The 21,721-nt window shown below is 43.0% G+C and overlaps 1 protein-coding gene across 4 annotated transcripts in view; it reads left to right on the top strand.

The window, feature by feature from the left end:
- The window catches only part of rbms1 (RNA binding motif single stranded interacting protein 1), an 82,623-nt gene extending 79,020 nt beyond the window's left edge, over positions 1–3,603 (top strand). For 3 of the 4 annotated variants that reach the window (XM_033024141.1, XM_033024140.1, XM_033024142.1), the window contains exons 12-14: positions 538–618; positions 1,785–1,875; positions 3,456–3,603. In XM_033024141.1, the coding sequence (XP_032880032.1) occupies positions 538–618; positions 1,785–1,868 (165 nt within the window). In that variant the 3' untranslated portion in view covers positions 1,869–1,875; positions 3,456–3,603. The remainder of the gene's footprint in view (positions 1–537; positions 619–1,784; positions 1,876–3,455) is intronic. The other variant, XM_033024143.1, reaches the window with a different exon arrangement.
- The last annotated feature ends 18,118 nt before the right edge of the window (positions 3,604–21,721 follow it).

Here is a 21,721-nt window from a genome sequence, read left to right as displayed (position 1 = left end):
GCCTTCAAAAAAAATCCAGTTTTTAAATAATGTTTCAATATTCGAAGTTTTATATGTTAAATTATTTCACCATTCTTGCTTTTCTTAAATGTTGATTAAAATGAAATCTTGTATATGACATACAAGGGGCAGCACAGTGGAACAGCGGTAGAGTTACGGCGCCAGACCTGGGTTTGATCTTAACTACAGGTGCTGTCTGTATGGAGTTTACACGTTCTCCCTGAGACTGCATAGATTTTCTCCATGTGCTCTGCTTTTCTCCCACACTCCAAAGACGTACAAGTTTGTAGGTTAATTGTCTTTGGTAAAAATTGTAAATTGTCCTTTTGTGTGTCGGATTGTGCTTGCGTACGGGGTGGTCGCTGGTTGGCACGGACTCAGTAGGCTGAAGGGCCTGTTTCCACGCTGTATCTCTAAACTAAACTAGGGTATAATTTATTGTGCACCTAGATGGCGAAGGCACCATCATCAGTGAGCTGATGGGATTCGGAGACTGTAAATAATAATGATTTTTGTTTTGTTTGGTTTCATTTTCAGTACATTCCGACTGCCACGGCCATGCAGGGAGCATACATCCCCCAGTATGCACATGTGCCAACAGCCAATGTTCCCATGGAGGTGAGTATGTGTACACATCGTATATCCGTCAAGTATAAGCAGTTATGGAAACAGTTATTCAACTGCAGAGAGTCATACAGCACGGAAACAGATTGCCCGTGCTTATCAAACCTGCCCATGTTTTGCCTGTATCTCTCTAAACCTTTCCTATCCATGTATCTGTCCAAATATTTCTTTGTTAGCACCTGCCTTAACTACCTCTTCCGGCAGCTCATTTCATATACCCACCACCCTCTGTATGAAAAAGTTGCCCTTCAAGTTCCCATTAAATCTATCCCCTCTCACATTAAACCTATATCCTCTTGTTCATGATTCCCCTACTCTGGCTAAAAGACTCTGTGCATTTTCCCTATCTATTCCCCCCATGATTTTATACACCTCCATAAGATCACCCCTCAGCTCCTGCGCTCCCAACCTGCCCAACCTCTCCCTATAGCTCAAGGTCTCAAGTAAAAAAAAACATCCTCTTAAAATGTGAACCTTAACAATTGCAGTAATAGGACTTCTTGTATGGGGATTGTATGTGACATATACATGATTTTGATGTATGTTAACATTGTATTATGATTACTACTCAATCTTCTTGTTGCATACATGTTCTGACAATAATTCATGATGATGGCAAAAATGTCCAATATTCGTGTAAAGAATGGACATTCAAAAAGTGATTTATCGAATGTTGTTCACTCTGCCATAATTGTCGACAGTAAAATACCTAAGTAAAATATAAAGTTCATGAGTAATGGTCATGAATTACTTGTGGCGGCACAGTGGCACAGTTGGTAGGGGTGCTGCCCTTCAGAGCCAGAGACCCAGGTTCAATCCTTACCTTGGGTGCTATCTGTGTGGAGTTTGCACATTCTCCCTGTTGCTCAGGGTGCATCAGTTTCCTCTCACATCCCAAAGACGTGCGGGTTCGTAGGTTAATTGGTTTCTGAAAATTGCCCCCTAGTGTGTAGGGAGTGGATGTGAAAGTGGGAACTAGTGTGAATGGGTGATTGATGGTTGGCATGGACTTGGTGGGCTGAAGGGCCTGTTTCCATGCTGTATCTCTAAACTAAACTATAGATGCTTATTAGTAAGAAGCTACAGGTGACCATGAGAACTTGTGACTTAATTGTAGTGAACTTCCTTTGACAAGGGTATAAAACGTGTTGTTATTGTAGGAGCCCAGCGGTCAACAGCAGCAGCAAGTTTCTGTGGATTCTTCATCTGAACACTCTCCCTACTCCTATCAGCAAAGCAAGTAATCCTCAGGTAGCTATTAACTATACCCTGTGTTGATTATTTTTATTTTATTCCTGAGTTATTCCCTTATGGCAAATTAAATGACAGAATGACAGAACCAACCTGTTTATACATCACAGCGCATTTTAAAGGTAGAGTCAATATAAGCAGAGATAGAACATAGAACAGTACATACACACAGTGCCGGAGTAACACATTGGCTCAAGCAGCATCTCTCGTGAACATGAATAGGTGATGTTCCAGGTCTGGACCTTTCTTCACCTATCCATGTTCTCCAGAGAAGCTGCCAGACCGGCTGAGTTATTCCAGAGTTACATTGTCTTTTTTTTGTAGATCAGCCTCTGCAATTCCTTGTTTCTTTTAACAGTACAGCATTAGGAACAGGCCCTTCAGCCCATAATGTCTGTGCCGAACATGATGCCAAGTAAAATTGGAACATAGTATAGAGGAAAGTAGCTATTCCTGAACATTATGTTGTGGGACTTCAGGCATCTGTACCTCCTGCCGACGGGAGCAGAGAGAAGAGGGCACGGCCCATAGGGTGGGGATCCTTGACGATAGATGCCACCTTCTTGATGCAGCGCCTGGTGTAGATGCTTCCGATAGAGGGCAGGGCTGTGCCCTTGATGGACCAGGCTAAGTCCACCACTCTCTACAGTCCCTGTTCATTACAACTGCTATACCAGGCCATGATACAACCAGTCAGGATCCTTTCTACAGTACATCTTGTTTGTTGAGTATTCAGAGACATGCCAAATCTTTTTGAACTATGAAGAAAGTAGAGGCGATGGTGTGCCTTCTTTATGGTTACATCGATGTGCTGGAGCTGGGTAGGTCATTGAGTCATAGAGTCATACAGCCCTTTGGAAACAGGCCCTTTGGCCCAACTTGCCCATGCCAACCAAGATGCCCCATCTACACTGGTCCCACCTGCCCGCATTTTGCCCACATCCCTCCACACCTTTCCTATCCGTAAACCTGTCCAAATGTCTTTTAAATGATGTTGTACATCCTCTAGTTGCGCCAGGTACTCAGGTTAAACACTGATTTTCCGGCACCCTCCGTTCCAGAGCTTTTCTGGATAATCTGTTTTTCTGGATCAATAGAGATCACGTAATAATGAAACGACAATGCACCACTGGCCCGCTAATGACACACCTCCCATGCCTCTAAAGCATCATGGAGTGCCAGAAACTTAAATAAAACAAGTATAAAATGCAAGCTGAATGTGAATGGAATGACCTGCCAACCCATCCCTGGCTCCCACTGTATCCCCGGACGTTTAGAGTTCCGACTTCTGACCCCACCCCCGACTCGCAAGGTGTATCAGCGAGCCCTTCTTCGCCCACTACACGTTCCGGTCACATGGCTGTTGTTGTGGCTCACGTTGTAGACCCTGGGGACAGCCCTTTCTTAGGGCCGCTGCTCCAACCTACCCGTACCCCCTCCCCGTTTTTTCTTTCTCCTTTCATTGAGCACGAGCAAGTTTTCTTCTAAGCCAGAGAAATGGAAGAAAATCGCAGTTTCTTTGAATGGATGAGCATTAAAGATGGAAAAAATCCTTCTTATTAAAAACATTCCTTTTTCAGATCTACAGGATCGGCCCTCTCCCTGGTGGGCGGAGAACACATAAGGACTGAAACAATCATGGCTTCTGATCTAATATTCTCTAACAATTGTCAACTTTTGCACAGATTCTAAGAAAGAAATATTTGTAATAAAATCAACTGAAACAAATATTTTGGTATAAGTTCTGTCAAGTATATATAAATGCTAACATTCATAAAGAGGTAAATAAACCTCTAGGAAATATCTTTATTTTGGTAAAAAGAGAGAGGTTATTTTTAAGATTTTTTTTCTCAAACCTTTGACATATATATTCATGGATTGATGGAGTGAAATTTATTGTTCAAGTTGCAGGTCAGGTTGGTCTTCGAAGACTAACAACTTCTGCTTCGATTTATCTTCTGTATTATATGCTAGGAAATTTCTGAAGTATCACAAGTGACCAGATCACCTTTCCACTGATGTTCTACGCTTGCTGTGTGAGTGTTGTGAAGTGATATTTTTAATAAGTCTTTTTGTTTGTTAATGTCTACTTCATTAGAAGTGGATAGATGTCATCAGGATTTTATTTTTCTTCAAATTGCAATCTGCCTTAAATCTCTTGTTTCATTAGATGTTTTGAAGTGTTTTAAAGATATAATGATTTAGTCATAGAAAGTAGCTCAACAATGTCTTGCATTGTTAGATTTTTTGTAGCATTAAAATTTGATTCGTTGTGGATCACACCTTTTTTTATTGTAGATGATTTTAATTGTTTTTTTCTTAACTAAGTAGAAATGATAGGAAGAAAGGAGTGTTTTTTCTGAATTTAATGAAATTTTAAGGTGGTTGGGTTATAATATAGATGAGCTGAGAATTCTGCTATATAGAAAAAATAAAACCAATCCTTTGACTTTTCAGGTTAAATCGATGTTCTATTAGAGTAGACAGAGGGGTAAAAGTCGGTGGGCTTATCATGACAATTTTTATACTCCGCTTTAGCAAGTTTTGAGACTGCTAAAGCTTAAATGATTTATGATTTCTCACAAGGTAGTAGTGAGGTAGCAAATGATTTATTATTACAGCAAATAAAAAAGCTAAAGTAGAAAATAAATTGAGAGATGAGCAAAACTTTGGGTACTAGCTCTCTGATAATTTTTTTTGTTTTTAACTTGGCACTTTTAACATTACCAAAGAATTTTGAGCTAGCAACTCGACAAATGGAGAGGAAAAAAAATTCTCTCAGCTTAGAATTTCTTCAATTCTCTTTTTATGTTATTTTGTGCCGGACCAGTTCGATGTGCCTTTTTACATGCATTTACATTTAATTCTGTGTAAATGTAGGGACACAAAAAAAAGCATGAAGGAACGTTTTCATCCAAGCAGTGCCACACTTTATATATTTTTTATTTCCATTGTTGTCACTACATGTGCTAGATATAATAAGAATGATTTTGAAGCTATGAAATCTAAGAACTTATTGCAGCTTTATCTGGTTAGACTCTGTTTCATTAGACATTGTATCAAGTAAAGTTTGCCTTATTCACAACATGTATTTTAAAGCTAAACAGGTCATCCTCCAGTGACTGTGCATTTGGTCAGCTCTTGATCAGTTATCTACCTCAGGTTTTGTTTTTTGTTGTGCTTGGCCAAATCATTGGCCTGCCTGTCTCAATAGACCAAATCACTCTAGCTCAGGAGTTAGCAGTGAATGTTTTATGCTCATGTGTTTATTTTTCAGAATTATTGTAATATATTAAGTTCTCATCAGTGTATTTCATAGTTTCAAAATATTTGTTGCTTTCGAGATTTTTTTAAATTAGTTTTTAGATTCTCAACACATGTAATCTTTTTTTTAAAAAGCAAGATAATTGTGGTATTACCTGTAGAAACAAAGAACTGCAGATGCTTGTTAACACACAAAAGGACACAGAGTGCTGGAGTAACTCAGCGGGTCAGGCAGCATCTCTGGAGAACATGGATGGGTGACATTTTGGGTCGGGACCCTTCTTCAGGCTGACTGGGGGGGGGGGGGGAAGCTGGAAGAGAGGTGGGGGCAGAACAAAGTCTGGCAAGTGATAGGTCTGAAGAAGGGTTCTGACCCAAAACGTCACCTATCCATGTTCTCCAGAGATACTGCCTGACACACTGAATTACTCCAGCACTTTGTGCCCTTTGGTGGTGTTACCTGATTAGTGCTCCTTAAAGACTTTCTCTGGTGTGTACAAGTCTCAGCATATTGCAGCATTCCTGCCTACTTGGATGATAGCCAGAATCAGAGTTACAGATAATTGCCGGATTACTATGAATTGTTTAATTCCGAAATCTGAGAGGTCTATAACTGCGTGGAATTGGCTGCTTTTGGTATCTGACAAGTGCCAAACTTATTATCTGGATATGATTTGGAAAAAAAAACCTCTGTACATAAAGAAATAATCAGTTACTAAAGGCTCGCCTAGTAGACAACCATTAAATTATAAAGAAATTTAATTTATGAAGACCTTTTGTACAGATTGTTTGAAATTTTTCATAGAGATGTCTATATGATCAAGAGAGTTAATTTTTTATTTTTGTTTTACTCATGCCACAAACTTGCCAGTGGTTACTTATTTGTCCGGTTCCAAAAGACTCGTTCTGTAGCTTTGTTTCCTAAGTTGTTTAAGCCAAGAAAACATATTTGAACTGTAAATTAATTTTAGATGGTTCCTTAGTATTTCTGTGCATTTTCTTTTGGAAAACTTTTGAATAAAAAAAGACCAATTTAAAATAATTAATCTTACAGTTGTTTTAATCTGATTGCTTCACATTTTTCTTTATTGCGGGTTTGCCGTGGCATTTTGACTCAGCAGACAAACTTGGATGCAAGCTGAAACATTGTCTGACAAAGGAAATCTAAAATAATCGTGATGTCTTCATATCAAATCACGTTCATCTCTGGATCTCCTGTCACATGTTGACAAGATGTTTCAACAATGATAAATATCAATGTATAGATGGTCATTTACTCAACAAAAATCTTCCAGATGGATCATCTTCACAAATGGAATGAAAAGTCCAACATGATAAATGATTACCCGATACTTGTTAATCACCTGGGGTGGCAACACAATGGCGCAGCGGGTAGAGCAGCTGCCTCACAACGCCAGAGATCCATCCAGGTTCAATCCTGATCTCGGGTGCTGTCTGTGTGTAGAGTTTGCATGTTTCCCCTGCGACCAAGTGGGTTTCCTCCATGTGCTCCGGATTCCTATCACATCCAAAAGATGTGTGGGTTGTAGGTTTAATTGGCCCTCTTTAAAAAGCCCCAAGTGTGCAGGAAGTGGATGAGAAAGTGGGATAACATGAATGGATGAATGAACGAATGAGTTTATTGGCCAAGTGTGTACACATACAAGGAATTTGCCATGGTGCTCTGCTCGCAAGTAACAACACGACATACAATAAACAATTAAGAATAAAACATAAAACGTTAAAACATTAAGAATAAAAATTTCAGTGACTGGTGTACAAGGACGCCCAGGTCTCGCTGCACCTCCTCCTTACCTAGCCTAACCCCATTGAGATAATAATCTGCACCCTTGTTTTTGCCGCCAAAGTGGATAACCTCACATTTATCTATATTATACTGCATCTGCCACGCATCTGTCCACTCACTCAACCTGTCCAGGTCATCCTACAACCTCCTAACATCCTCTTCACAGTTCACACTGCCACCCAGCTTTGTGTCATCTGCAAACTTTCTAGTGTTGCTCCTAATTCCCTCTTCCAAAACATTAATATATATGGTAAACAGTTGCGGCCCCAACACCGAGCCTTGCGGTACTGCACTCGCCACTGCCTGCCATTCTGAAAAGGACCCGTTCACTCCTACTCTTTGCTTCCTGTCTGCCAACCAATTTTCCATCCATGTCAACACCCAACCCCCAATACCATGTGCTCTAATTTTAGTCACCAGTCTCCCGTGCGGGACCTTATCAAATGCTTTCTGAAAGTCTAGATACACTACATCCACTGGCACCCCTTCGTCCATTTTACTTGTCACATCCTCAAAAAATTCCAGAAGATTAGTCAAGCATGATTTGCCTTTCATAAATCCATGTTGACTTGGACTAATCCTTTTACTGCTATCCAAATGCCCCATTATTACCTCTTTAATAATTGACTCCAGCATTGACTTCCCACCACCGAAGTCAGGCTAACTGGTCTCAATTCCTTGTTTACTCTCTCGCTCCTTTCTTGAAAAGTGGGATAACATTAGCTATCCTCCAATCCACAGGAACTGATCCTGAATCTATTGAACATTGGAAAATGATCATCAAAGCGTCCACTATTTCTGGAGCCACCTCCCTGAGGACCCTGGGATGCAGACCATCAGGCCCAGGGGATTTATCATCCTTCAGTTCCATTAGCCTACCCAATACTATTTCTCGCCTAATGAAAATTTCTTTCAGTTCCTCTACCCCCTTAGATCCTCCGTCCTCCAGTACATCTGGGAGATTGTTTGTGTCTTCCTTAGTGAAGACAGATCCGAAGTACCTGTTCAACTCTTCTGCCATTTCCTTGTTACCCATAATAATTTCACCTGTGTCTGCCTTCAAGGGACCCACATTTGACTTTGCTACTCTTTTTCCTTTAACATATCTAAAGAAGCTTTTACTGTCCTTCTTTATATTCCTGGCCAGCTTCCCCTCGTACTTCATCTTTTCAGCCTGTATTGCCCGTTTTGTTTCCTTCTGTTGTCCTATGAAAGCTTCCCAATCCTCTGGCTTCCGGCTACTCTTTGCTGTGTTATACATCTTTTCTTTTAGTTTTATTCTATCCCTAACTTTTCCTGTCAGGCACGGAAATCGCTATCAAAATATGGACAGTAGGAACACAATTTTTTGGCGGCCGCGTGCGCATGCGCATGCGCACACTCAAAGTCAAAGTCAAAGTAGCCTTTATTGTCATTCAGACCTTGCGGTCTGAACGAAATTTCGTTGCCTTGCAGTCTTACATATAGTAAAAAATGACAAAAACACACAAAAAACACAAATTTACATCCACCACAGTGAGTTGAATACTCCTCACTGTGATGGAAGGCAAAAGTCTTAAGTGTCTCTTCCCTTCTTATTCTCCCTCTGCGCCGAGGCGATCCAGGCTTCGGATGTTGTGACCTCGCCGGGTGATGGTAAGTAATGTCAGTCCCGCGGCTGAATCCAAGCTCCGCGAACGGGCCGGTTCAACCTCGCGGCCCGGGGTGGTCGAAGCCGCCGAAGCTGCGGCCCTCCAGTCCAGAGGACACAGCTGTTGTCGCGGGAGCTCCGGAGAACAGGTCACCAACCTGGCAGCTCCCGACGATGTCGTCCACCGGGCCCGCGGCCGATCCTCCAAGGTCGGATCGCTGTTGCCGCTGCCTCTGCCCGCTCTGAGGTCTGGTGGCTGCTGCTGCTGCTGCTGCCCGCTCTGAGGTCTAGTGGCTGCTGCTGCTGCCGCTGCCCGCTCTGAGGTCGGGTCGCCACTGCTGCTGCCCGCTCCGAGGTCTGGTCGCTGCTGCCGCTGCCCGCTCTGAGGTCGGGTCGCCGCTGCTGCTGCCCGCTCCGAGGTCGGGTCGCCGCTGCTGCTGCCCGCTCCGAGGTCTGGTCGCTGCCCGCTCCGAGGTCGGGTCGCCGCTGCCGCAGCCGCTGCCCGCTCCGAGTTCGGGTCGCCACTGCCGCTGCCCGCTCCGGGATCGGGTCGCCGCTGCCCCAGCTCCGAGGCCGCCAGCTCTGCTATTAGGCCTCGGCGCAGGCGTAGACGGAGACGGGGGATACGACAAGAGAAGTCGCATCCCCCCGAAATAAGAAACCAAAAACATGCTTTCTCCCCCCCACCCACACACATACACAATAAACCAAAAATGAACTAAAACAACAAAAGAACAACACAAAAAAGAAAAGAAACAGACGGACTGCAGGCGAGCCGCAGCTGCTAAGGCAGCACCGCCATCTTGAATCACACACACGCGCACACTCACACGCTAAATGCAGCTCAACTCTGCCTGTCTCGCCGGGTTAACCTACAGCCCTGCCTGGACTGACGGGACACCAGCGCTGCTTCTCCGCGCTGGCCATATTTCCCGCAAGCCCAGGCAGATTAATCTGGCGGGACAGGCAGAGTTGAGCTGGGTTGAGCGCTGCTTCTCTGCGCTCACTGTGGGCCTGGGGGTACAGCTCCCGTCTGACTCCCGACCTCTCTGGTCACCCGTGGGGGGGGACACTCGGGTGTGGACGGGACAGCGCCGGAGACCCGGCTGGGATCGATCCTGGCTGCGGATGAGGCGCAGGTCTGTGCCGAGAGTGTTTTGGCACGTCTCCCTCCTCCAATCATCGCACTCTTTCCTCAGTACCCCCCCCCCCCACTCCTCCCTCCTCCAATGATCGCACTGAATCATGTCCCGCCTCCATTGCCTGCTGACCGACGTCTCTCGTCCAATCGGCGCCCTCGATCAGCGGTCCCATCTACAATGTCTCGTGGAAAGCGGAGATTTCACCGGGTTTTTAAATCCGGATGACAAAAACTTGGGTGGGATGTCCCCCACCTCTCAAAACAGAGGGGGGACGTGTCCCCCCTGGCCCCCCCGGATTTTCCACTCCTGGCCACGGTTGCCTCCTACTCCCCTTAGAACCTTTCTTCCTTTTTGGAATGAAATGATCCTGCATCTTCCGGATTATGCCCGGAAATTCCAGCCATTGCTGTTCCACCGTCACTCCTGCTAGGATCCATTTCCAGTCTACTTTGGCCAGCTCCTCTCTCATGCCTTCATTGTCCCCTTTGTTCAAGAAGATTCATGGCAACAAGTATGTTCACACCCTCTGACTGCAGGACCTTACTTGTTTTGTTCACTCTTTCAAGAATGTCATTCCAAAGAATTGTGGGAAAGATCGTTTCCAAGTTCTCCATATTCTCGCTCAATCCATCCGCCTCTCGCCTTGTGTTCACTTCCTGTTCAGTGTCAAGTGAGTTGAAGTGACGTTAACATATACGCTTTTACGTTATGTAGCGCGTGAAATACTTACACACACATGCACGTGTGGTTGCAGAGGTGACCGTGATACTAAATCAGAGGCGAATGCCAATGTCCACTTGTTATCATAAAAATTAACATTATCTTTAGTAAAACACATGCTAAATATGCATTTTCCAATAACAAATATTTATAGTTTAGTATAGTATAGTATTTATTTATTGACTGCAAGTCACAACATACATAGATTAGCATGGGGCCCCTATGCTCGTGGGGCCCCGGGCAACTGCCCAGCGTTCCCATGTGTTAAGACGGCCTTGATGACACACTGGTCATCCTGCGGAGTACCTTCAGCAACAGACTGGTTCCACCAAAATGCAGTACAGAAGCCACAGGAGATCCTTCTTCCCTGTGGCTATCAAACTCTACAACTGCCCCCCCTTCTGTCGTGGGGTCGACTGATTCCCCCCCCCCCCCCCCCCCCCCCCCACCAATCTTTGCACATCCCCAATCCTTTCCACTTGTCACTTTGATTTCATGTATCTTGGGTTTTATGACTGTTGGCAAACCAATTTCCTACCTGGGATAAATACAGTTCTATCCTATTGTATTGTATCCGCTTGCTCACCCGGCTGTTGTAGGGCCTCCCGCAGCTGTCAATGCCAACACCACCATCCGTGACCACCACAAACGTGTTGTCCGTCGCCTCCAGTTGCCACCCCTCAGCTTCCGTGCGCCGAGGTCACCGTGACCTGCTTTCCCAGACTGACTACAGAAATCTAGGGCGCTTTCCAAGGGCTTGGGAGACAAACTCACAGACGGTTCTCAGCCACCAACTTTCCCCGTTCACCTTCTTACAGAGGTGTACAAGATTCTGAGGGGAATTGATAAAATGCACAGAGTCTTTAACCCAGAGTAGGGGAATCAAGAACCAGAGGACATAGGTTTAAGGTGAGGTGGGAAAGATATAATAAGAACCCTCATGGGTAACTTAGGGATCGAGCTGCCGGAGGAGGGGCCATCAGGAACAGCACGGTACCGCAGCGGTAGAGTTGCTGCCTTACAGCACCGGAGACCTGGGTTCGATCCTGGCTATGTGTGCTGTCTGTACGGAGTTTGTACGTTCTCCCTGTGACCACGTGGGTTTTCGCCAGGTGCTCTGGTTTCCTCCCACACTCCAAAGAGGTGCGAGTTTGTAGGTTAATTGGCTTCTGTAAATTGTCCCTAGTGTGAAAGATAGTGCTAATGTACGGGGTGATCGCTGGTTGGCATGCAATATCTCTAAAGTCTAAAGGAGGTAGTTGAGGCATGTACTGTAACAACATTTAAAAGACATTTGGACAGGTACATGAACAGGAAAGGTTTAGAGGAATGTGGACCACACACAGGCAGGTGGGACTAGTATAGATGGGGGCATATTGGTCAGCATGGACAAGTTGGGCCGACGAGCCCGTTTCCACTCTGTATGACATTCAGGGAAATTATCAAGTGACTGATCAAAAAACGGAAAGATTTTACAGAGCAACATAAGGAAGGAGAGGCAGAAAAGGTTTGGAAGAGCTTTCCAGAACTTTGGACACAGACTTCTGAAAGTATACCCCCCATTGTACGGAATAATTACACCTGGAGAAGGTGCTGGAATTGGAGGAACACCAAGATCTTAAGAAGTTCTTGCTGGTGAAGATCAGTGCCGCCAAGCCAACGGGCTTTTAAGGCCAGGGTAAGACTGCACTCGAAAGAACTTTGAAACTATGTGGGTGCCAGAAACGTGGCGACTGTGTACTATCTCGGTGAAGGTTACTATTACACTACAACCGTTGCACTGTTGTACTTATTTATGAATGTGCTTATCTGCAGCATGATTCCACTGGATTATATGCAAAACAAAGAATGTTGCTTTACCTAGATACATGTGACAATAAAGTATCATCATTATCAAGGAGGCTGGGGAAGGTTGCACAAGGAACGAGGTTTGAGAGCAGTGGTGGGGTGATCAGGTGATATGAAAATGCCAGTGTCTATATTGGCATTAATTCACAAGCTTTATGGTTTTGCTGTAAATGCTCATTTTTGGCAGAAAGGGAAAGAAATTGTGAAGTCTCCATAATTCTTTACCCAAACCTAATTTTCCTTTATTTTAATAATTTCCTAATTTTATTCACCAAACTTGAAGGTGGCACAGTGGCAGTAGAGCCACTGCCTCACAGCGCCAGAAACCCGGGTATGATCCTGACCTCAGGTACCATCTCTGTGGAGTTTGCACATTTTCTTTCGGGTGCTCCGGTTTCCTCCAACATTCCAACGACATGCAGGTTTGTAGGTTAATTGGCCTCCGTAAATTGCCCCTAGTGTGTAGGGATAGTGGGATAACATAGAGCTAGTGTGAACGGGTGATCAATATTCGGCGTGGATATGATGGGTTGAAGGGCCTGTTTCCATACTGTACCTGAAAACTAAAGTTGACAATTAGTTAATGACTAGGTTTTACTATTTTAGTTTTGTTTATTACTGTCATGTGCACCAAGATACTGTGAAAAGCGTTTTGTTGTAACTTGTATTTTTTACTCCTAAGTTATGTTCATAAGTCATAGGTTCAGAATTAGGCCATTCGGCCCATTGAGCCTACTCCACCATTCAACCTTGGCTGTTCTATCTTTCCTTCTCAAACCCATTCTCCTGCCTTCTCCCCGTAACTCCTGACACCCCGGCAATGGAGCGGAGGTTGGTTTGTGTGATGGTCTGTGCTGCATCCACAACTCCCTGCTGTCTTGGGTAGAGCTGTTCCCAAACCATTCTGTGATGCATCCCTATAAAATGTTTTTTACAGCACATCTGCAGAGGTTAATGAGAGTTTTTGGGGACATGCTGAACTTCCTAAGCCATCCTAAGCCTTCTGAGGAAGTAGAGGTGTTGGTGTGCTTTCTTGCCCATTGCTTCGATGTGGACAAATTAATAGGAAACCAAGGGACAACCTTTTCACAAGAGATTGGTGGGTATATGGAACAAGCTGCCAGAGGAGGTAGTTGCGGCAGGTACTACAAGAGCATTTAAAAGACATAAATAGGAAACATTTAGAGGGATTTAGGTCAAACACGCACAGGTGGGACTTGTGTAGTTGAGGCATCTTGGTCAGCGTGGGCAAGTTGAACAAAAGGGCATGTTTCTGTGCAATATGACTCTAATGACTATCAAAAGACGAAGACTGTTTCCTCCCTCACATTTGGATTCCGTTTTTTCGGTATGGCATAACAAAGGTATACAATGTTTTCTTGATCTGTTTTCAGATGGTATTTTTAACAGCTTTACCAATTTAACATCATTGTATGGATTACCAGCAAATCATTTTTTTAGGTACTTCCAAGTTAGACACTTTGTTTCTAAATGTTTTTCTAATTTTCCCTCTTCACCTCCACGACAAATATGGGATAGTTTGTTTACTTTCAAGACACAACAAAGAGGAACTGCTTCAGAGATGTATAGCCGCATTCTGGATCTTTGCGATCAGTCCAACTCTAAAACAAGGGCTGCTTGTGAGGAAGAGCTGGGACTTCAACTTACTGAGGAGTGGGTGGGATAATGTTGTGGGTGGGCTATGTACTGTTACGTCTTGCGCTCGTCTTGCACTCATTCAGTTTAAGGTTGTACACAGGGTCCATTTTTCTAAATCAAGACTGTCTGGGATTTATCCAGAGGTGGAGGATAAATGTGATAGATGTTCGGACCCACACCCCCATCTGAGCCATATGTTTTTCCTTTGTCTGGCTACTTCAATATAATGTCTACCGTAATGGGAATACCTCTACAGTCCTGTCCATTGATTGCCATCTTTGGGCCCCCGGATGAGTCAGGTCAATTAAACCCTAAATTAATAATAAATTATTAATTTTACATCTTTAATAGCCAGACGTCGCCTACTCCTACAGTGGAAATCCCCTAACCCACCCTCTGTGTCACATGGCTCAAAGATGTCGCGTTTTTTCTTAAACTTGAGACAATTAAGTATACATTGAGGGGGTGTACTGATAATATTTTTCACAAATGGCAACCTTTTTTATCATACTTTACAGACTTGCAGGTTCTGCCAGACTAAGGGCTGGTTTGTTAAATTTTGTCATGTGTAGGTGCACTCTTCATTCTTAATTAGCCTGGGTGGGATGGGTGAGGTGTGTGACTGATGGTATGGTTGCATTATATATACATTTTTTTTAATATAATTTTTTTTAAATTATTTCTATTTATTTTATGTTTCTGTATATTTTTGTTTTTTTCTTTTGTGTATTATTTGAGTGTTTCTTATTAACATGTCTTTTTTCATTTTTGTGTTGATTTATTTAAAATTAAAATTAAAAAAAAATAAATAAAACGAAAAACAATAATAAAATTTTTGTTTAAAAAAAAAAAGACAAAGACTTCCTTGTTCCCTGAACTTTATCCATACATCATGTGCCAGTTTGCTTCCAAAACACATTCTTGGAACCTGCTAACGTTAAGATTTATTGAGTGGCATTGGGATCGATTTGGAGAAGATGAAAATCAGAGCAAAAATGAACAAGAAAACTGGGTTTCATGCATATTAGATGGAAATGATTACCCTGCATTGCCAACTTGTATCATATGTGATATAGTTATGAAAACCCACTTTTATATAATGAGGATATGCTTCCCACCACCAGAAACAATCAAGATTAGTCAAGCCCTTCTGGAGAAAGCCTGTGAAAAACTTGCAAAGTAAGTGTTCTAACTTTTTGATTTACCCCTGGCTAGTTTGGAGGTACTGTCAGTGGTTTCTGAGTTCATAAATTAATAAGTTATAGGAACAAAATTAGGCCATTTAGTCCATCAAGTTTACTCCACCATTCAATCGTGGCTGATCTATTTTTCCCTCTCGACCTCATTCTATTGCCTTCTCCCCATAACCCCTAACACCCATGCTAATCAAGAATCTGTTATTCCCCACTTTAAAAATATCCATTGATTGTCTCCACAGCCGCCTGTGCAATGGATTCCACAGATTCACCACCCTCTGATGAAATAAATTCTTCCTCGTCTTTCTAAAATTACATCTTTTATTCTGAGGTTATGGCCTCTGGTCCTAGACTCTCCCATTAGTGGAAACATCCTCTCCACATCCATATCTATGTTGGAACTTATTTCACTTCCACAAAGCAAACATCTTTTTGTAGGTAAGATAGACACAAAGTGCAGGAGTCACTCAGCGGGAGTCACTCCAGCACTTTGTGTCCACCTTTGGTATCAACCAGCACCTGCAGTTCTTTGTTTCTACTCATCTTTTTGTTGGTGTATGTAATAATTTCATAACTTAGCTGATCACGTGTTTTCTTGGCAAGCACGGGACACTGCACATCCAACACAAGCACTAATCTGAGCAATTGAGGAGGTGGTGATGGGTGGTATGCTATCCTCCCTAAAGTAGAAAAAACATGGAATGAGAAAAATGTTTCAATCACTGCGTTCTATTCTCTTGAATCAATCATTGACAATGTAAAGTCTAAGTGCATGGACATTGTGAATGCAACTAAGGAAACAACTTGTGGACAGTTAATTTCCATTATAGAGTCATAGACCTGATGTGGCACATAGTGGGTGGCACAGTGGCGCGGAGGTAGAGTTGCTGCCTTACGGCGCCAGAGACCCGGGTTCAATCCTGACTACGGGTGCTGTCTGTACAGAGTTTGTACGTCTCCCTGCGACTGTGTGGGTTTTCTCAAGGGTCTCCAGTTCATCCCACACTACAAAGACGTGCAGGTTTGAAGGTTAATTGGCTTCTGTCAATTGTCCCTAATGTGTCAGATAGAACTAGTGTATGGGTATTGCTGGTCGGTGCAGACTCTGGGCTGAAGGGCCTGTTTCCACGCTATACCTCTTAAGCTGAAACTAAAAGTCATAGAACATGGAAACAGGCCATTCAGCCCTACTTGTCCATGCCGACCAAGATGTCCCATCAAAGCTAGTCCCATTACAACTTACACAAATCTTTAAATTGATTTTCAATGTTGCAAATCAACGGCAAGATATTTACATGTGCCTGTATACATGCCATGTCCACTGATTCTACTTTGAAGATTACACTAGACCAAGTTCAGACCCGTTGGATGGTCTGCTCTGACAACGCAATATTCCACCACTCACCCATTCCCCCAACTCAACCTGTTCCCCCAACGCAATATTCCACCACTCACGCATAGCCCCCAACTGCACAGGCGTGGCTCATTTCCCCTCATACCCCAGCACGTCATCCTCTTCACCCTCCCTCTTCAATCCCTAGAGAGGGAGGGGGGATAGATTGGGAGGTAGGGAGGGGGTGGTAGAGAAGGAGGGAGGTAGAGAGGGGTGGGGTAGAGGGAGGGGGGTAGAGAGGGATGGGGAGGGGGTTGAGAGGGAGAGAGAGGGGGTAGAAATGGAGGGGGAGGGGGTAGAGAGGGAGAGGGAGGGGGAGGGGCTAGAGAGGGAGGGGAGGGGAGTAGAAAGGGAGGGTAGAGGGAGGGGGGGGGGTTGAGAGGGAGAGGGGCAGAGAGGGAGGGGGTAGAAAGGAAGGGGGATAGAGGGAGAGGGAGGGGGGTAGAGTGGGGGGAGGGTAGAGAGGGGGAGGGTAGAGAGGGAGAGGGAGGGGGTAGAAAGGGAGGGAGTGAGGGTAGATAGGGAGGGGGTAGAGAGGAGGTATAGAGGGAGGGGGCTGGAGAGGAAGTGTAGATGTGGCAACTACCCTCCCTACCCCCTCCTCTCCCTTAAACCCCCCACTCTCCCTCCTCACCTCCCCAGTGGCCCCATCGTCACGAGGCCTCACCGCTGCGGTCTCGATGTCTCGATAAAACGTTGTTTTAGCTATTTTTATAACGCTATAACGTGAAATATAGCATGACATGTGAAGGGAAGCAGCTTATTTTGTCGACAAGGTTTATGTGATTAATAATCTGTCAAAATGTAAGTGCTAGCGTGTAGCGTTTGGAGGAAGATACAATGAATACAGACAGACAGGCACACTCACACAAGATCAGACTTTTATAGGTGTAGAGATTCAGGGAACTTTGCAAAGAAGATATTGATTGAATACTAGACTAAGTGGAACCCGTTGTGTCCCAGCATCACACGGGAGGGCTGGTCCCCCAACGCAATATTCCACCTCTCCACGAATTCCAATATTGGTGGGCAGTGGGGTGGGGGCTTTCTGGAGCGCTAGTATGGGTGTTGTGGGCTGAAGGGACTGGTTTCCAGAGGGCTAGTATGGGCATTGTGGGCCAAATGGATTCTTGGGCTGGCAGCTCAGTTACTCAAGCCTGTTGTGCTGGCAGCTCACTCACTCACGGCTGGTGGGCTGGCAGTTGACTCACGGCTATTCCTTGAAATTCCATTTCAAGCAGGGTGCAAGGCCACCAAATTCAAGTGCAGTTTCATACCATTTCAAGCAGGGTGCAAGGCCACTAAAGACAGTGAGTCGTGATCTCTCCCTCCTCCATCTTGCAGAGACTGAGCTACGCCCACACGTGAGTTTTATAGTCTCCCCCTCCCATCAGAAGGGGCGTGGCCTTCATGGCGTGATTGACAGGAGAGAGAATCTCAACATTTTTTAAACACTAATAACTCTTTTATTTTTCATCGATGGGAAAACTCCTCAGCATCTGATGAGTGGAGGGGGACTCTGAGCAAGATGGCCAGAAATCACAGCCGTACGTGGTAGTGTTTTTTTTGTTTTTTTTAATTTTTATGAGAAGTAAGTACAATAATATGGTACCATAGGTACCTAGTATATATTGGCATGTTACAATTCATGTACAGCTTCTTATTATTTTTATTTTAACGATAAAAAGGGGACAGAGAAAGAATAGAAAAGAAATAGAAACGTGTGTGATATCAGAAAGTGAGAAAAGGAAAATGAGAAAAGAAAGAAAATGAAAAGAAAAGTAGCAGAGGTAGAAAGCAGAAGAATAAAGGAGAGATAGCTATTTGTTATTCTTGACCACCATTCACCCAGTCCTGAAACAGATCGTTTCTACGTTTGTATTGCACCGTATGCTTCCAAGAAATCGACAAATGGAGACCAAGTCCTTTGGAATTGGTCTACTTTGTCTGTTAGGAGGAATCGTATTTCTTCAAGATGTAGGGTTTCCAACATGTTTGAAATCCACATCTTAAGCGTTGGTATCGATGTATTTTTCCAAAATGTCAGTATACGTTTTTTTGCCATTATTAAACCATAATTAAACCATAATTGTTTTTTCTAAAAGAGACAGCTCCTCCCAACTATAACTTTTTTGATGTATGTAGATCTGGAAAAAGAGGTGGAGGGGTTGCTGCTATATTTTAAAATGTATTTCAGAGGAAACAGATGTCACTTGGTGATTTTCCATCATTCGAATACCTTTGTGCTGTATTGAAATGTTCCCCCAGAGTTCTCCTATTAATTATTTACAGGCCTCCTAAATATTATGCTAATTTTTTTGATGACTTTACAGAATTATTGTCTAGCATCTCCACTGACTTTGACTGTCTAGTTATAACTGGTGATTTTAATTTTCATACTGATGATTTGAATGACAAGGGTGCAAAAGAATGTTTTACTATTTTAGACACATTTGAACTGTCTCAACATGTGAAAGAGGCTACTCATAGTAAGGGGCACACCCTGGACTTGATTATCACAAAGGGTCTCATTGTTTCTGATATTTTCGTGACTGATCCTTCATTGTCTGACCACTTCTGTGTTTTCTTTAATATATCTTTTATTCCCGACATACAGACAAAATCAAATACTGTCAAAAAACGGTATATAAATGAACATTCTAATGTACTCTTTAAAAATGCCATCTCCTTCTTACCACCTCTAAACCCATGTTCTGCTGATGATCTTGTAGATAACTTTAACTCCAAAATTGTGAAAGTTATAGATGTCATTGCACCTGTTACGGTTAAAACGATTTCTGGTAAGCAAAAGGCACCCTGGAGAAAAGCTGCTTTTGTAACAGCCCAGAAAAGAGAATGCCGGAAAGCTGAGCGCATCTGGCGGAAAACAAAACTTCATATTCACCATGACATCTATAAAGAGAGCCTCCGTGTCTACAATTTAGACTTAAAAAGTGCTAGAGAAACATTTTTCTCCAATATCATTCACAACAACACTAATAAGGCAAAAACCCTATTTGCAACTGTTGACAGACTGACCAACCCCCCAACACAATTACCACCTGAACTCCATTCCACGCAGAAATGCAATGAGTTTGCATTATTTTATACAGATAAAATTGAAGGCATCAGACGTGCCATCAATATCACCGCTTCAAACACAAATGTTGGATCACCACCCTGTTTAGGCAAAGGTAACGTGGCAATGATGACATGCTTTAATGTCATAGACTCTAAAACTCTTGTGGAAACGGTGACACAACTAAGGCCATCCACCTGCTGCCTTGATGCTTTACCTACCAACTTCTTTAAGAATGTTTTTGACTGCCTAGCAATAGACATACTGCAAATAGTTAACAGCTCTCTTCAATCAGGCAATTTCCCAAAAGCCTTGAAAACTGCAGTTATTAAACCTCTTTTAAAAAAGCGGAGCCTAGATGCCTCTATTATTAACAACTATAGACCAATATCAAACCTATCTTTCATAAGTAAAATCATTGAGAAAGTTGTCCTCCAGCAACTTAATCACTTCCTGGCTTCAACTGGCTGCTACGACAACTTCCAGTCAGGATTTCGACCTCTTCATAGCACCGAGACCGCCCTTATTAAAGTTGTAAACGACATCCGTCTTAACACAGACTCTGGCAAAGTTTCAATATTAATGCTATTAGACCTCAGTGCTGCATTCGACACTGTTGATCACTCAATACTTTTGGACAGGTTGGGAAAATGGGTGGGGCTCTCAGGCACAGTCTTAAGTTGGTTCAGGTCATATCTACAAGATAGGAACTATTTTGTTTCCATTGGCGACTTTGTATCAGAACCAACCAACGTGTGAAGTCCCGCAAGGTTCGATCTTAGGGCCCTCTATTCAACATCTACATGCTCCCACTAGGGCAAATCATGCGAAATAATAATATTGACCACCACTGCTATGCCGATGACACTCAAATCTATGTAGCGCTATCACCAAATGACTATCGCCCCATAGATCTGCTGTGCCAGTGCATTGAGCAAGTCAAAGACTGGATGTGCCAAAATTTTCTCCAACTAAATAAGGACAAAACGGAGATAATTGTTTTTGGTGCTAAAAAAGAAAGGCTTAAAGTAACCCAACACCTTCACTCTCTGTTTCTGAAAACTTCAAACAAAGCCAGAAATCTTGGGGTCATTATGGATTCAGATTTAAATTTCGACAGTCACATCAAATCAGTAACAAAATCGGCCTACTATCACCTCAAAAACGTAGCAAGATTAAGAGGACTCATGTCAGCTCAAGACTTAGAAAAACTTGTACATGTCTTTATTATTAGTAGGCTAGATTATTGTAACGGTCTCCTTGCAGGTCTTCCGAAAAAAACTGTCAGGCAGCTACAGCTTGTTCAGCTTGTTTCTCTAGCACTTGTTGCTAGAGTTCTAACAAAGACCAAAAAATTTGAACACATTACACCAATTCTTAAATCCTTACATTGGCTCCCTGTATGTCAGAGAATTGATTTTAAAATCCTGCTGCTCACCTATAAATCACTACATGGTTTAGGGCCAAAGTATATCACTGACATGCTTCCACTATATAAGCCTTCTAGACCGCTAAGATCTTCTGAAACCAATCTGCTAGTGATTCCCAGAGTAAATACAAAACATGGGAAAGCAGGATTTAGTTACTATGCAACAAATAGCTGGAATAAACTTCCTGAAGATTTAAGACTTGCCTCAACTTTGACCACTTTTAAAACAAGACTGAAAACTTTTATGTTTACTTTAGCTTTCAGCTAAATCTTAACTACATTGCACTTTTAACTTTTGCACTTTTTATAATGCATTTTTAATTTTGCTTTTCTTTTCTTTTAGTTCTTCTATTTTATTTCATTTTATTGTTTCATTTTATTGTATGACATGTTTTTATGTGAAGCACTTTGAGTCTGCCTCGTGTATGAAATGTGCTATATAAATAAAGTTGCCTTGCCTTGCCTTGCCTAAAATCAATATAAAGCACAAACAGGAAGTGGTCAAGATTAGACTTTTAATTATATAGAAGGCAAAGCAACTTTAATTAGGCAAGGCAACTTTAATTAGGCAAGGCAATGTTGATTAGGCAAGGCAACTTTAATTAGACAAGGCAACTTTAATTAGGCAACACAGCTTTAGCATTTCCAAACCAAAGGCAACACAGCTTTAGCATTTCCA

Source organism: Amblyraja radiata, chromosome 7 (genome assembly GCF_010909765.2).
Source record: "Amblyraja radiata isolate CabotCenter1 chromosome 7, sAmbRad1.1.pri, whole genome shotgun sequence".
NCBI classification, from domain to species: domain Eukaryota; kingdom Metazoa; phylum Chordata; class Chondrichthyes; order Rajiformes; family Rajidae; genus Amblyraja; species Amblyraja radiata.
The sequence above is the reverse complement of the archived record's forward strand: the minus strand, read 5'-3'. Positions and strand labels throughout refer to the sequence as shown.